The following is a 16,784-nucleotide window of genomic DNA, read 5'->3' as shown; positions in this document are numbered from 1 at the left end:
CAAGGCTTCCTTTCTTTCTCCAAGCCCAAGTCCATTGCTTCTATTTGCATTGGTGCCACAAAGTGTCAGACCAGTAGGAAGAAAATACCTTCAACTCAAACATTCAAAGGCTATTGATTATGATATCTAGTAAATGCAGAGTAAAATAAGGAAGATAATGACTAAATATGAATGCTATTAAGGCAAGACTTTAATTACTATTTCTTTGAGAAGGGTTAAGTTTACCTATTATATTTGTAACTCCCAAACTCAATTTAACACCAGATTGGCGATCTTCTTGGCTTATTCCTGGTTGAATGTAAGACAGAAGGGTATACATGTAGATCATCACTGTTTAGTATAAATGTGAGCCATGAATGTTCATAGTAGTTTTAAAAAGCCACATTAAAAAAGTAAAAATCAAGTAAGTAAAATTAATTTTAATAATATATATTTAACACAATAAACTTAAATTTTATCATTTCAAAATATAATCAATGTAAGATTTGTTACTGTGACATTTTACATTCTTTCCATACTAACTCTTTAACATCGTGTGTTTATTTTACATTTACACCTTAAATTGGGCAAGCCATAGTTCAAGTGCTAAAAGCCACTTGTGGCTAGTAGCTACCATACTGAACATTGCAGATATAGGCAATGCCACCAGGCTAATTCAAGAACTCATGCATTGAAATGGGGGAAAATTCAATATTACCAAAGACAGTGGTAAAATTACTATAAGAACATTAAATAACAGAGAGGATATAGAACAAATCACATTCAAAGTGATAAAATTAATCAAGCTGTTGGTATAATCTAAGTCAGTAATATGTTAAGTCTATTATTACATTGTTATTTGTGATTAAATAGTATATTAAATGATGAAACATACCACCAGAAGTAGCAGCAAGTTATTTCTAGGAGTATTAAGAATTTTTGTGAAGAGCTTGGATGAACTACAAGCCAACTAGCCCCCCTGAAAAATGGAAGTAATAATAGTTTTTATGTCATTGCAAAGTTGTAGGATAAGACTTTGAACAAAGACCATAGATGAAGGGTTAAGATCAAGTAAGTGATTTATAACATAAAGTAGAAATTATATATCTAGCATGTTCCTCAGCAGTAGAGTTAGCATAACTCATTCAGACTGGCTTAAGCACAATAATGTTGGACGTTTTTATTTTTATTTTTTTTAACGTTTTTATTTATTTTTGAGACAGGGAGAGATAGAGCATGAACAGGGGAGGGTCAGAGAGAGGGAGACACAGAATCTGAAACAGGCTCCAGGCTCTGAGCTGTCAGCACAGAGACTGACGCGGGGCTTGAACTCACGGACTGCGAGATCATGACCTGAGCCAAAGTTGGCTGCTTAACCGACTGAGCCACCCAGGTGCCCCAAGGACGTTTTTAAAACATTATCCTGTCATGGCTGTTTTTTCTGAAGTAAAAAGAATCTTAACTCATTAAAGAACTGCTAAAATGCAGTTAACTTTCAATTAACTATTTTTTCTATTTATTTAAAATTATTATGGCTAATCTTAGTTTGTACACACACACACACACACACACACACACACACACACACACACATACACGTACGCACATTGTGGCAGGAATGTTATATTAGATTCAAATCCAGGCTCTGACAATGTTAATTTTGACACATTTAATTTTATAATTTCTACCTTGGGAGTTGGGTTGGGCCAGAACTCTTGCTCACAGGATATTTCACAGGTATAGGGGGTTGCTAGGGGCTGAACTTATAAGGTTTCAAGGTGATGACACACCATTACTACTTTAGGTTGTAGCTGTTAAAATCAGAGTCAACTTGCTCCCATCAACATTCAGGAAGAAATGCTCATAGGATTTTTATCAAGTGAAGATAAAACCGTGGAAATCTAAGTGTGTAGTTGGTGTCAGTAACAGTCCTCACTGACAGCTTCTGCAAACTTCGTTATCCAGATGATTCCTTTCACTTGTTAGTCCCCTTAGGGCCACCTGAGCAGTTTGTAGTCTTTAATATACAGAAAGCACTATGTCCTACAGCCTACAAGGCAGGGTTAGAATTGTGGAGAGAGGAAGAAGGTAGGGGCATATCAAGTATGCTTTTAAGAAAACGAAGGATGTTTCTCAACACTTCTCTGCTCGAGGGACAATGGTTGAGATTATTTTTTAAATGAAAAAGGTAGTTTGACTAATAAAAGTATATATACACACCTCATAGTTTGCTTAGTCCTTGCGCAGATTACTTGGAATCTTACTAACAAATCTTTGTGATTTGTAGGGCAGGGCATGTGTTCTGGACTGGATGGCATCCCCCAAAATTCATGCATACCCAGAAAGGCCTTCGCAGATATGATCAGTTAAGTTAAATGAAGTCATACTGCATTGGGGCATGCTCTAAATCCAATATGATGGGTGTTCTTATACAAAGAGGCAAAGAGACACAGAGACGTGGACCCGGGAGAAGGACTGCCAGAAACCACCAGAAACCAGGAAGCAGCAAAGAAGGATTTTTCTCTAGAGCTTACAGAGGGAGCGTGGCTCTGCTAACACCTTTGTTTCAGACTCCTCGTCTCCTGAACTGTCAGAGAATACATTTCTGTTGTTTTAAACTGCTTAATGTGTTGCACTTCATAGAGCAGCCCTTGGATGTTAATACAAGCAGTATGATCCCTATTTTATGAGAGGAAATTGAGAATTAGAAAAGGTAACTGACTTCCTCAAAAATATATAGCAGAATATAGAGAACACCACAATCTTGAACCCCTGTCTTTTGCTTTTGGTTCAGTGTTGTATCTGTTTTCAGAAACAAAAACAAACAAAAGTAAACACAATTTTTGCAAGCATAGCAGTTTAGACATAGGTCTGCTGATGCCACCAGTATGCTGACCCACCCTAAGTCACTTAACTCTCTGATCCCAAAGTTTACTCTTTGCAAAATTCCAAAATTGGGATCCACCATGTCAAAGCTATTCTATGGATTCAACATTATGTTTCAGATCATTGGGTAAATACGTTAGACTCTGAGGTAATGAGGGATAGAAGACCCTTCAAGATAGAGAAAAGGGTAAAGAAATGTTGGAAGACAAAAGGCAAATTCCTCCTTAATTCTGTGGCCTCCACTTGGGCCTAAACCAGGCTTCCGCTGGTAAAATTCCTATGTAGTCTCAGAGCGAACAGGTGATTCAACCTCTGGATCTTTTGTGAACAGACATCCCACTAGAATTCAATCTCCTGTTTAATGAACACAGGCAAAGTACATGTCAGAAAACAAGCTGGTTCCGGGCTAACATTTATTTTGGCAGTAAGTTGCCCCTTTTGGATAGGTTCCTTAGAAAATCTCGGCAGCTGGAAGACTGGGCTGCAGATCAGAGCTCCTTTTAGGCACTTCTTGCTGGTAGCAGCCACATCAAATTACATTTCACTGTTCTATAGGGAGGTTTTCCGGGAAGGAAGCTTCTCTATGATGGACAAATTTATGAGTGTCGGCTGTGCACAGCAGTGTGCATATCTCTGTAGTGCATTCATTAGGGACATTTGGGCACAGAAGTTTTACAGTTTACAACATGGAGAATTCTTCCACGTTTTTCCAATTGTTCAGCTTTTCCACTATTAGAAGCTAAACACCACATTTCATTTGGCCATCGACCCAGCAGAATGTGACATTTTCTTTTATTTTTATATTCAAAATATTAGACACATTCCTCAAGCACAGTCTGCTTAGAAAATAAAATGGATTTGGGGCACCTGGGTGGCTCAGTTGGTTAAGCGTTGGCCTCTTGATTTCCACTTAGGTCATGACCTCACAGTTTGTGTGATTGAGCCCCACATCAGGCTCTGTGCTGAGCCTGCTTGGGATTCTCTCTCTCCCTCTCTCTCTGCCTCTGCCTGGCTTATGTTCACTCTCTCTCTCTCTCTCTCTCTCTCTCTTTGTCTCTCAAAATAAATAAATATAGAAAAAAAAGAAAAGAAAATGAATTTAACAGTTAAAATTAATGTGTCAAAAATTAATTCTTGATTTTTCCACACACCCTTCAAGCTAGCTCCCACCCTAGTCTTCTGATTACAACAACAGGCCCCATGATTCACCTAGCTTCTGAGGCCAAAAACCTAATGGTAAATTGGACTCCTGTCTTTTCTCCATCCCATACCGTGAAGCCAGTCTTGTCCCTACCTTCTAAAGATATCTTGAATCCTAACACCAAAACTTGAGCTACCAACATCTCTTGACTAAACCACTGCATTAGCCTCCTTTCTATTCTCCTCACTCTCACTTTAAATGTGAAAATTAGGGTATGTTACTCCCTCTTATATATATGTCTCTTCACTGAGTATGAAATCTACCTTCCTTACTGTGGCTTCCAAGGCTTTTCATGGCCTGGCCCAGTCACCTGTCGACCTCTGTCTCCACTTCTCCCTCTCCCTCTCTCCTCTCCACTCTCCTGTAGCATGGTGGTCTTCTTGTGCTTCCTTTCCAGGGCCTTGGCTCTTGCTACTCTCTTTGGCTCAAATGTCTCCACCCAAGATCTTTGACGGCACCCTCCCCCCAGATTCATTCAGATATCCCCTTAAATGCCCCTTCTCCAGAAAGGCTTTCCTGACTTTCCTTTCTAGAATCACCTCTATTCTCCTCATTCTATACCCCCTTAAGCTGTTTTATTCTTCTGCATGCTTTATTTTTATTGGTTTATTGTACATCCCTATCACTAAAATAAACACCCCATGAGGATAAGTACTTTGTCTTTTTACTGCTGAATTCCCAGTGCTGGAAAATACAGGGTAGCTCTTTGGAGGTACAAGATGAATACTTGTTGAATGAATAAATGAATGGCCTGATAGGGTTCAAACAAATATGGGGAGTGAAAAATGAGCTTATGCAGACTAAGAGACTGATCCATGTGGTGACTTAGTGAGAGTCGGCTTTCTGCTCTCTGCTCTTAAAAATCTTAAGATCTTTTTATTTTTTTTAATGTTTATTTATTTTTGAGACAGAGAGAGACAGAGCATGAGCAGGGAAGGGGAAGAGAGAGAGGGAGACACAGAATGTGAAGCAGGCTCCAGGCTCTGAGCTGTCAGCACAGAGCCCGACGTGGGGCTCAAACCCACGAACTGTGAGATCATGACCTGAGCCGAAGTTGGATGCTTAACCGACGGAGCCACCCAGGCGCCCCACATAAGATCTTAAAATAGAAATAGAAGAGACTTATGAAATAACCCAAAGAAAAAGGAGATCATTTCAAACACATGTGAAAAGTACAGAGATAGAGATGAACCAATTATGCGCAGTGTTAAGGAACATGATTACATGAGGAATAATGAGAATCCAGAATGGAGGAATGCATGATTAGAGGAGCGCCCATTATTGAGGGTTTGGCAAAGTACCAGGTAGCAGGCTAAGTCTTTTACACTAATCATCTCATTTAATTCTCTGAATAATCATGTGAGGATGTATTGTTGTGATCCATTTTATAGACGCTCTTTTAAATTTACAACATTCCTGAAAGATGTTTTTCTTTTATACACAAGGAAACTGTGCCTTAGCATAACTAGCTTACCCCAGTTAGCTAGTAAATGAAAAAGCCAGAATTCAAAACCAGTCTGACTTCTGAATCACTGTTCTTAACCATCTTCCACTTTTCTTCCACTTGGAACTTGGAACACCAATTATAGCTTTAATTAGGTGGTAATTAGTAACTTACGTGTGCAACCATGGGCTCAGAGTTCTACTGTTTGACTTTCAGTTGATAAAAACCTCACAATCATTTTCTCCTGAGCATTGACGGCAACATCCTGACTCTGGTTTTAACAGCTGCGATCCAAGGCAGTAACTGCATATCATCACCTTAAAATCTTTCGATTTCAACCCATGGCAACCCCTTGTACCTGTCAAATATCCCATAATTAGAAATGATGGCCCAACTCAATTTCTATACTGGGGATGATTTGAGGCTTCCCAAGGTGGAAAGTTTGGGCTGAGAAAGAAAAGAGTTTTTCATAGAATAGACCTGTTATGGGTTTCTTTTGCCTAGATATCTTCCTACAGAGTAGAAATAATATCTGTATTAAAACAATATAATTCAGGAACATTGGAGTTAGAGCACAATAGTCCCATTATTGCCCTTTTGTATAGCATGTAAGATTTATCATATATTATAGCAGGCAGAATACCAGCTGTGGTTAAAAGAATCCATAAAAAAATGAAGTGATTTAATTTTGGTTAGGTATCATATTAGGTTAAGTCAACTGTAAGTTTCTTGACATGATCCTTTCTAAATTACACTAATATTTCACACGAAAACACTATATCTATAACATTATGTGTATTAAACAGCATCTATGTGATTGTGCTAATGATATTGTGTTATATAATTTTATGTTAAGTGTTATAATACCATAACCTGATATATATGCGTTAAATTATATAGTACTTATACACTAATGCCTTGTAACTGTAACTTTAGGTTAAAAAAAAGAGGAAACAATTTGATCTCACAGTATGATTTAGAACAATGTATCTTACAGATATATTTTCATCAAAAATTTCATCCCTAACTTTTTTGGTAATATTTTGTTCATCTTTTTTTACTTTCTATCCTCAGCACCTATAGAGGCCTTGACACTTGGTAGGTAGGTGCTCAATAAATGTTTATAGACTGCATAGATTAACAAAGCTTCTCAAGAGAGGGTATAAATACAGATGTATAAATATGAGGTATATTTACATGTATAAATACCATACTCTCTTTCTGTATTTTTCACTAGTCATGTTCACCAGCTCTCCACAGAATCGAATATAATTGAAGGAGTTCCATAAAAAAACTCAGCTCAGCTGTTTTATCTTTAGAGTAGATTTTTATTTGGCTGTGCCAGCATAATGACAATATCCCTAAAGATGCTCAAGCTCCATTTTGCTCTACTTCAGTTTAGCCAGCAACCTACTTTCATTTTTAATAGGGTATATAACCAAACTATGCAATTAAACCTAAAATCAATCTATTCTGGGGGGAAACATCTTTATCCCAGACTGGATACCCATACTTCCTCAAAACGTCTTACTATTATTATATTTCCATGTCCTCTTTCTTCAAAGTCTCTAATACATCTATACATATGTGTGTGTATACACATATATATATACATACCAGCATACATACATAATAATTTCTGTTTAATTTTTCACCAAGCAGATAACTTCTCTAAATGTTTGATTCCACCAATGGAAGAAGCTTAAATTATGCTTTATGCTCAGAGTAAAAGAGAATAACAGTGAGCCAAGAGAAGCCTTTGGGGAAATGGAACTTAGACTGTCCCACTGCTGAATCAAGCAACACATCATCTTTGTCCTTCATCTTTAAAGGTACTTACATTTTTTACCCTGAGAAAATATTTAGAGACCTTTAAGTAACTAACTGAAGAAGATGTTGAAATCTAGATTCTCTGGTCTTTGAAAAATAAATCTTTTATATTAATTCAATGTATAATTCACTTTTCAACATTCAAAGAGCACTAATCTGTTAAATGTTTTTAAAGTTCTGCTTAAAATGGTTGCCACTAGACTACTAGTTCTTGAGAGTCAGAACAATGTCTGACTCGCTTTTGTATTTTCATGCACTAAATTAGTGTCTAGATTGATAGTGTCCAATAGAATTATTTGCAATAATGGAAATGTTCTCTATGCCATCCCACATAGTAGCCAATAGTCATATATAAGCCACTGAAATGTGACTAATTAGGCTGAGGAACTGAATTTTTAGTTCTCAATTTTATGTAAGTTTTAAGTGCTATTTAACAACTGAAATATGGCTACTGTGTCTGAATTTAAATTTTATTTTACTCCAATGCACTTAAATAAACACATGTGACTAATAGTTACTGTACTGGAGAGTGAAGTTCTCGAACTTAACATGAAAAACAATTTTTGATTGAATGAATAAATGAATGAATGAACTACAGAGTGATTCACACTTGCTCTGAACTCTTCTAGTATGATTAAACAACCCATCCTTCCAAGCCTACCTCGAATTGTCATTATAAAAGACATAATACCTCACCTAACTGACCATTATATACAAATGGATTCCTTAAGGCTTCTCTCACTAAGGATGCCAAACCATAAGTCTTTAATGTCTCCCACCTTGTATTTGTAAAACCTAAAAGCATGTTTTGCAATGAGAGACTTTTAAATTGCATCAGCATTTGTATACTACCAAAAAAAGATGGAATGTCAATGCTTATCATTATTTCTTTCCATGATTAACCTACAGTCATGCACATGACCATGCATTGTTCATTGGTTCATGGTCAACTTTGCCACCACAGTCATCCCAAATATTCACTCAAATCACCATGCAGTACAGTTAATAATTGAAAAGCAGCTCGAGTTATAAAATAAATGAGCTAGACAGAACTATGATTTACTTGATTTTCTTAATTTACAGAATCATGATGAAGTAAAAATATAATTGGAATTTAATACCTTGGCCATATAATAAGTATGGCTCAGATTTTACCAGCAAATTTTAAGTAACCAGTTATTCATAAGACGGCAATGTTGTGACACATTTAATGGGATGATGGTATGTTTTCTGATAATAGACCTCAAAGTTCAGTTAGGGATACAAAGATATACATTAGGCAAGATGAGATGACAACCTAGTCTATAATGGCCTGATAAATTATAGGCAGATGATAATTAGGGGAAAAGTAATAAAATATATAAATGGCTGATTTGTATAGTAATCAAGCTAGTTCCAAACTATCAAAAAGGTATTATATGAACTTTATTACCTACTGAGTGTCCCACTTTGTTTGTTAAGTGCAGGGCAGTTGGGATTATGTTTCCATTTGATCCTGTCAGGGGCAGGGAGTTTCTCTCTATTGACTGTCTACTTGATGCCAGGGAAGACTCAGGAGCTTCTCATATGTTATCACATTTCTTCTAGAAAGAAGAGGAATAAACCATATCTTCAATTTATAGTTAGGGAAACTGAGGTCTCAAGGATTAAGAAACTTGCCCTAGGATTCAGGTACTAATATTGAACAAATGATGTTCAGAAATTTCTCATTTCCCTCATAACAACTGTACAAGTAGAGCCCTATTCGAATGAATGAATGAATGAGTTTATAAATGAATGAATATCCATGGAAGGAGGGAAAAAAGAAAATATGCCTATGCTTCTGGATAATATATTCTAAAGTGACTCAACCTGGGGGGGGTGGATTTCACTCATCTTTTCAGTGTAAATATAATGGACTAAGAATATTACTCACAACTCAAGTATAAAAGGGTTTTGTGGATAATTGGGTTGTGGTCTAGCAAATAGGCTTCCCATTCTAACTGAAGCCCTAGGCCAGTATGTGGTCCATTTTAACATTCTTCACGATTAAACTGCCTTAACAGCATCTTAAAGGACCCCAAATAATAATTCAAAAACTCTCCACATGTGGTATGAAAAGATTAGACAAGTCTTAAGCAGGCAGGGACTTAAATCCAGCTGATAATACAGTGGAGAAATTACACACCATAAAGGCAGGGGGAAGAAGCAAGGGTTTAGCAAAAGGAAGATATAATCAGGGGACATAAACCTTCCTTTAAATCAAGCTTTTCTATTCTGGGTGATTATTTCATAAACTGGATCTGGGGCTGTTGATCTCTTTAAATGATTACTACAAAATGTATGCAGTTTTAGAAACAGTTGCTGGCTGATTTATATTTCAGACATATTTTCCATTAGTGTTTATTCCTTGAGAATATGGTTTTCATAATAGAGTTAATATTTTCAAATATTATGGAAAACTTGAAATTCAATTTGTATAAAAGCTATGTAATTTTAGTGTACAATTACTACATCATATTTGGAAAAACAGTGATAAAAGGAGCAACCAAATGCATACCCAGATGAAGCCCATTTTCAAAAGATGAGATCATTTTGTCAGGGAAAGTAATAATGATAGAATTGCCCACCTCCCTTGCCTCTAAATTCTGAATTTTAGCCAAATAATAAAATCAGCCTTTGAACTTCCTCTAAAAAAAATAACAGTAGGCTCATAAGCTGAGGAGGGGGGGGGGTGTGGGGCTAGAAGGGGAGGAAAGGAGAGAGAGAGACAAAGGAGAAATAAGAGAGGAGAGGAGAGGAAATGAAGCACAGGATCTCTAGAATGTTCCATCTTCCTCAGCAATTGGTACACTATCAAGCAGGCTTGAAGAAGATGAAGTGTTCCTTATCCTAGACATATTTTTAAATTGCCAAAATGGCATTTTGTGTTAACAACAGAAGATAAAATACACATATAGTACCTATTAGTCATGATAACATAATTTATTTATTCTAATGTCTGTAATAAAGACAGCAAGTGAGCTACACAGTATTCTTAATGTAAATGAATTGAAGGAGTTGGCTAACTGTTTTGTACATCTAAAGGATATTCTGAATGTACTGTTTATCTAGCTTGATTTATTCTTATCTATGTATCTACTAAGTAAGAGGGGAATTATCTAAGGCAATTCTCAACAAAACAGAATCAGGTCACTCCCCACCCCCATTCAAGTAAACAACTGCCTATAAAGGAAAGAATTCTTACTCCATGCAGCAGTAAGAACAGAAGTGATTTAATAATGATGCTGTTATTAAAGGCCAACACATGGTTAGAATTCTAAGGTCATTATTATGCCCTTGGTGAAAAAATTCTAAGCTCCTTCATGTTACCAAAGCAGAAAGATTCTACATTTCATTTTCTGGGGAAAAGATCACTTATATCAGACAACAGTTCTAACAAGCAACATACTTTATTCAGTCAGGCATTTAGTTTTATCATCATTTATGCTAATTTCTAAGCAAAGTAAATGCTTACTGAAACCAGCACACACATAAGGTCCTCTGCACAAATTCTCAGACTACTTACTGAATGAGGAGGAATGGAAGACATACAAAAGGGCTAAGGCAGCTGTCTTTGAAATACAGCACTTGCTTGAGGAAGCAGGCATGATGTAATTTAAAAATACAAAAATAACTAGACACTATGCCTCAACCATCCCAGGTAATGGGCCCACATGCAAACCCATGATTGAAATGGTAATATTTCACTTAACAACTTCCTACAAGTTCCCTTACTTTGTTTTGTTATTGTTACACATTTGGAATATTTGCCTCCTTAAGAATCTTCTGAAATCCATAAGTGCTATTATTTCATTACACACATATGCTTTTCTAACATGCTTCAGATGGCTGGAAACAGTATTAGGAACATAGCAGATGTTCATTAAACATATTTATAAATTGAATTATGTTACTGTTTTTGTTTTATAAGCTAAGGCCATATGTGTGATACAAATAATCACTGTCTGATTTTCTTTTTATTAATGATATTGAATATGGTAGAAAATATTATATCATTAGTAGTATTTTCATGAAATGAGTCAGGGTCAAATGAAAAATACTTTCTTGTCCCTTGGCTTTGAAAAGTTGGCATAAGAGAAAGTAAGTTAAAAATAAAACTCTATAAATTGATATTTTTAGTTGGATACTTAGAAACAATGGAATTGATAGAAGAAAAAATAATGTTGCTCAGTCTTAAAAAAACAAGGCTGTCTCCCTATGGTTTTTATCAGAAACATAATATAATCATGGCCAGTCAGCCTTGAAATGTACACTAAAACAAATTCTTAGGATACCATTAAGATTAGGAAGTAAAGAATTCAGATAATTCACAGAAATTGGATCTTTTGAAAATAAATAAGCTTTTAACATTTATGTTCTACCATTACAAAATTAAATGAGGTTTTCCTTTAGAGAGTTTCTGATGAGTTTTTAAATTGTTGGTCTGCATACAACATGGCATGCACCATTTAAAAAAATTATATATATATGTGTGTGTGTGTGTGTATATATATATATATATGTATATATATATATATGTACACATATTACCTAATTTGTTTTTATTCAACTTTGTTGATTATAAATATCATATATTCATAAAAGTTATTGATTCTCTTTATATATGATCTATAAAGAATAAGTTAATAAAGAAACTGATGACTAAAACATAGACATTGTGAAATGGAAGTTGGCATTATTTAGTGATTTAAATACAAACACTAAAAACATTCTCAAGAACATATACTTAGAGATAGAACTGGCTTCATTTATGGGCATAACAACCAGTGATGTCACCTAATGTACTGCATGGAATGTGGCTTAGTGCCCTGCTGTAGCTTCTGGATTCTGTGTTGGAGCCTGTATTTCCTAAACATTATCTGATACCTGTACATACTATGCCTTTAAAGATGCTGTTTGGCATTTTATTTCTATGAGGCAAATATTTCTAAGATTTGTACAGTTCAGCCCTCTCTCCAACCACTAACACATTTTTTATTCCAATTTCTTAACATTTAGTCTTTGTGACCTTGTCTGAGTAGAAAAAAGAAGCATGTAGATTTTGCCAAGTATAGAGCATAAAACCAGCACTACACTACATATCAGAGGGTTACTGCTCCCTCTTCATCAACATGCTAATTTAAAATACCCAAAAATTGACATGCAAAGATTATTTCCTCATATTTATCAATTAAAAGATTTCTAATTTCTACTTCACCATCTTCCAAAAGCATGTGAGATGATTCTAAAATGAAACATAGGTTTTTTTTAAAAACAAAATGAACAGGAACCCAAACAGAATAGTATCATGAATGAAAAGAAAAAGGAGTAGATACAACTAGGTGTCTAAATAATGTAGTTTGTTACAAGTAGTCATTCATTTCATTTAGACTTTTGATTATAATTTTTAAAAATTTTAACAAGATAAAGCTGGCAAACTGCTCATCAGTAATCAATCTTTCCAAATAACATTAGAAGTTTAATAGAAAAAAAACGACAAAATTTTATAAGATTGACATCTTTCAACTGTTTAGCTTTGGAGCTATTCCATTTTAAAAGTAGAAATCCGTGAATTATAACATGGTCAAAGAACATTCAACTGTTTTACTTTGTGAAGATGTGGTTTAATGTAGTGATTTTAGTTAGAGGATCATGAGATTGCCCAATAGTGATTATCTCTTTTTATTTCTTGAGCTGTGGCTTGCTTTTGGAATCTCCTTAAGGGCATTCAGTGCATGTTTAAGTTATTTGATAAGTCCCTGTATTTGGAAGTCCTATATGGTTGTTCTTTCACCTTTGATGGTACATTCTTGATAGACAAACTTGTCTAACCCCATAAAAAATCAGTGGAGGAGACCGATACCCAATGTGGATGATAAAGGCCTGGCTGGCAGAGTTAGTCAGTTACTTACTTAAGAAGTGAACATGTAGATTGTGTGGATGGATTAGGCCTTTACAGTTGTCAATTTGCCATTATGGCCTAAATGGGGAGGCCATTTGGTTAAAAAGTTATCTTACCTTTAAAAATCCTCGAGTTTAATGGGTTGCTTCAGAAATATTCCTTCCATCTTGTTACCTTAAGAAATTTCTATGACAGGATTCAAGGATATTGCCAGCAAGAAGAAATAGTTTCTAAATGTGCCCTTCTATTTTCATACTCACACTCTGGCTGAGTGGCCACTTTGATGGGTTGAGAACTCTCTCCTGGTCCCCACTCATTGTAGGCCACAACTCGGAAGGTATACATGGCTTCTGGCTTCAGGTTTCCCACAGTAAGCTGAAGGGACCCAGGCTGGGATGTATTCAATGCTCGTTCCCTGGGAAATAGAAGTTTCAGGGAAAGATTATTTTAACATGAGTACTTTTAGCCAAACATTTACTTAATGTGCCAAAGCAGTGAGATGGACCGAAGTCTGCTTTCTCATTTAGTGTTGACTCTGCTGTAAATCAAGGCCTCTGGCTTACTATGGGAAATAGATTGGAAGGGCCTACAAATAAATATTACAGGGTTCTGGGGGAGTTCAAGTTTATGCCATTCCCATGAAACTTGCAAACTAAAGTCTTTTCCCTTGACATTTTACAATTTAGAATTCACAACTCATGACAAAGAGCTATTAAAATAAGAAGAAACATCTGGAATGTAGACAGGAAGATGCATTTTGTAAACATCCGGCTAATGACAGAAATCAAGGTTTCAATTATTCCACAAATCGGTCTTTGTCAGTATTGCCAACAAATGCATTTATGCATTTTCTCTCATTGTATGAAAGGAAAAGGCAGATGCTAAGTGTTGATGTGCATGGAGCTTGAGTTCCTGTGGTTACGTTAAGTGCAATTAGTGAAGGAGGGTAGATTCCTTTCTACGTGAGGAGAAATTGCAACGTGTCTACTTGCCTTGTTCATCAAGCCACAGCTATGTGTGTCGAATTCATTTCCCAATCAAAAACTGCCTCAGTGATTCCAGACAAATGAATTAATCTGATCATGGTGCAAGGTGTAGTACATATTAAGAGAGGACAAGCCCTATGAATATAGATGCTAACATATAAGAAACAATAACTACTAAAGTATTCTTTAAGAACACACATTATTGTAGACATTTGTATCCTCGTTGGTCTCTTATAATTTACTGACAGGTGAAGAAGAAACTCCTTCTAAACTAGACAACAGTTTCCTCCTCCTCCTCCTTTTTTTTTTTTTTTTTTTTAAGAGAGAGTGAGAGAGAGAATGTGCATAAGTAGGGGAGAAGGGCAGAGGGAGAGGATCCTAAGCAGGCTCCACGCTCAGTGCAGAGCCCAATGCGGGGCTCGATTCCACAGCCCTGGGATCATGACCTGAGCCAAAACCAAGAGTCTGATGCTCAACCTACTGAGCATCCCACCCAGGTGTCCCTACTCAACTGATACTTAAGTCTTCTATTTCTAGATACTGTCTCTTGCATTTCAGTGGAATTATATGTGCATTTTAATTTTGCCATGTGGTTTTATTATGTTTGGGGAAATATTTAAAATGTCTGTCAGGGCAAATTAGGTCTCCAAAGAGAGAAAAAAAACCCACAAAGTTCTAAGGGAATTAATGGTGATTCTTGAGCATGTATACAATCTTAATTTGACTGATATAGCAGAGACTGGCTGGTTCATCCTCAAACTCATTTCTTCTTCATGTGCTTGCCTGTATTTCCCAGCCCCTGTGGGAGCGAGACAAGGTCATGTGACCAAGCACACCCAGTGAGTTTGAGGTTACACAACATGTGCTGATTCTAGGTCTGGCCTAGAAAATCTGCACACGTGGTCACCTCTGTGTTCTCTTCCTTCACCTGTGGGCCTGGGGTAGTCAAGCATGGGAACCTTGGGAGCCATATATGGATGATGGAGCAGTCCAGATTTGCAAGAATTCTGGAGAAGAGCTGGGAGAACTGCTTGCCAATCAGGAACATCCTTTTTCTACTTTATAGAGTCAAACAGTTTTGAACCATTATAAATATTAGGGCTTGTTCATTATAGCAGGTAGTGTTATTTTATCCATTACTGCTAATAATTAAAGTATGTACCCAGAGTAGTTACCAGGGTCTAGGGGGAGAGAGGAAGAGGAAGTTATTTAATGGGTAGAGAGTTTCAGTTGAGGAAGATGAAAAAGTTCTGGAGATAGAGGGTGGGGATAGTGCTGATACAGGTGAATGAACTTAATGCCACAGAACTCCATACTTAAAGATGGTTAAACCTATAAATATTATATGATGTATATTTACCACAATAAAAAACAAACACCCTGTATGAATCTACATATAGCCTAAGGTTTAGGTATTCCTTTAGGAGTGCTGTGTTAAGTTGCTGCAAGGCTGAAGTGTGACTTATAGGAGGGGAGGGAGCTGGGTGGGATTCAATAGTAATGGAAAGTAGGTAAGGCTAAGACATCAGATAATGCTCCCACATACCATGTATCACACTACTCTCTTCTACCCACCTAAGATTACGGAGGCCAACAAGTTGCTTTATAAAAGAAGACCCTTACAATCAGAACATATGCCTTGTGGATATAAGGGTTTTTGCATCTTATTTAGTTTTCTTTAGCAGAACTTTTAGATACATTGCCTCATGCAGCTCTTTTATATAGATAGTATGATTTTATCATTATACAGATGCAAAAGTGTAATTTGGAAAAGTAATGTTTTTGTTTTTGTTTTTTTATTTCCAAAGGGCTGACAGTTAGTAGATAACAGAGTTAAAAATGAAAGCTGGGGATTCATCCTTTAAACCCAGTATTGATATCATTTAACAACTGTGGGGAAATGAGGGGCTTATTTGGATCATGGGCACTTTGGGTAGAAGATATAAGGCCATAAAGGAGAAGGGATGTTAGGCATTCAGAAACCACTGTGAGATGAATCTGTCAACTGCTGTGATATGTTTCCTAGAATCCAAGTAACATAGTTGTCATGAATGTCAGATTTGCATACCAAACTTCTTGGGTATCTATAAGGAAAAATGGCTTTCATAATCAACTTTATTCTGATACTACTAAAGAATTCAGCGGAAAGATCTGTGTTCTGGGACATGCTGGCATAATCTCTTGAACAGACATTCTTCAAAGGAAAAAGAGGCAAGAAAATCTGGGCACGTAAGAATGTCAAAGATCATCACTCACATACAAAAGTGGATGCTGGTTTTTATTATGAAGAGAAGAGTTTTAGGCTCCCATAATCTGTATCAGCCTTGAAAAAGTATCCCAAATTAATAACAGTCATGAAGAAAAGTATACTCATTAAGTATACTCAATATTATACAAAGTGTGAATAAAGCATCTTTAGAAAATATTTCTATGGTAGCAATCTGGAGAAAAATACAATTTAAGCAAATAAAGGGTGCTTTCTCCACAAATAACTTCAACACAACTCTACCCCCCTACTCTAACCACATGCTAGCA

The 16,784-nt window shown here is 36.2% G+C and overlaps 1 protein-coding gene across 1 annotated transcript in view; it reads right to left on the bottom strand.

The window, feature by feature from the left end:
• DCC (DCC netrin 1 receptor) overlaps positions 1-16,784 on the bottom strand; it is a 766,352-nt gene that overhangs the window by 309,321 nt on the left and 440,247 nt on the right. The window contains exon 9 of the mRNA XM_042909706.1: positions 13,524-13,678. Within this exon, the coding sequence (XP_042765640.1) occupies positions 13,524-13,678 (155 nt within the window). The remainder of the gene's footprint in view (positions 1-13,523; positions 13,679-16,784) is intronic.

Source organism: Panthera leo, chromosome D3, assembly GCF_018350215.1.
Source record: "Panthera leo isolate Ple1 chromosome D3, P.leo_Ple1_pat1.1, whole genome shotgun sequence".
NCBI lineage: Eukaryota > Metazoa > Chordata > Mammalia > Carnivora > Felidae > Panthera > Panthera leo.
Note: the sequence above shows the minus strand (reverse complement) of the source record. Positions and strands in the feature narration are given on the sequence as shown.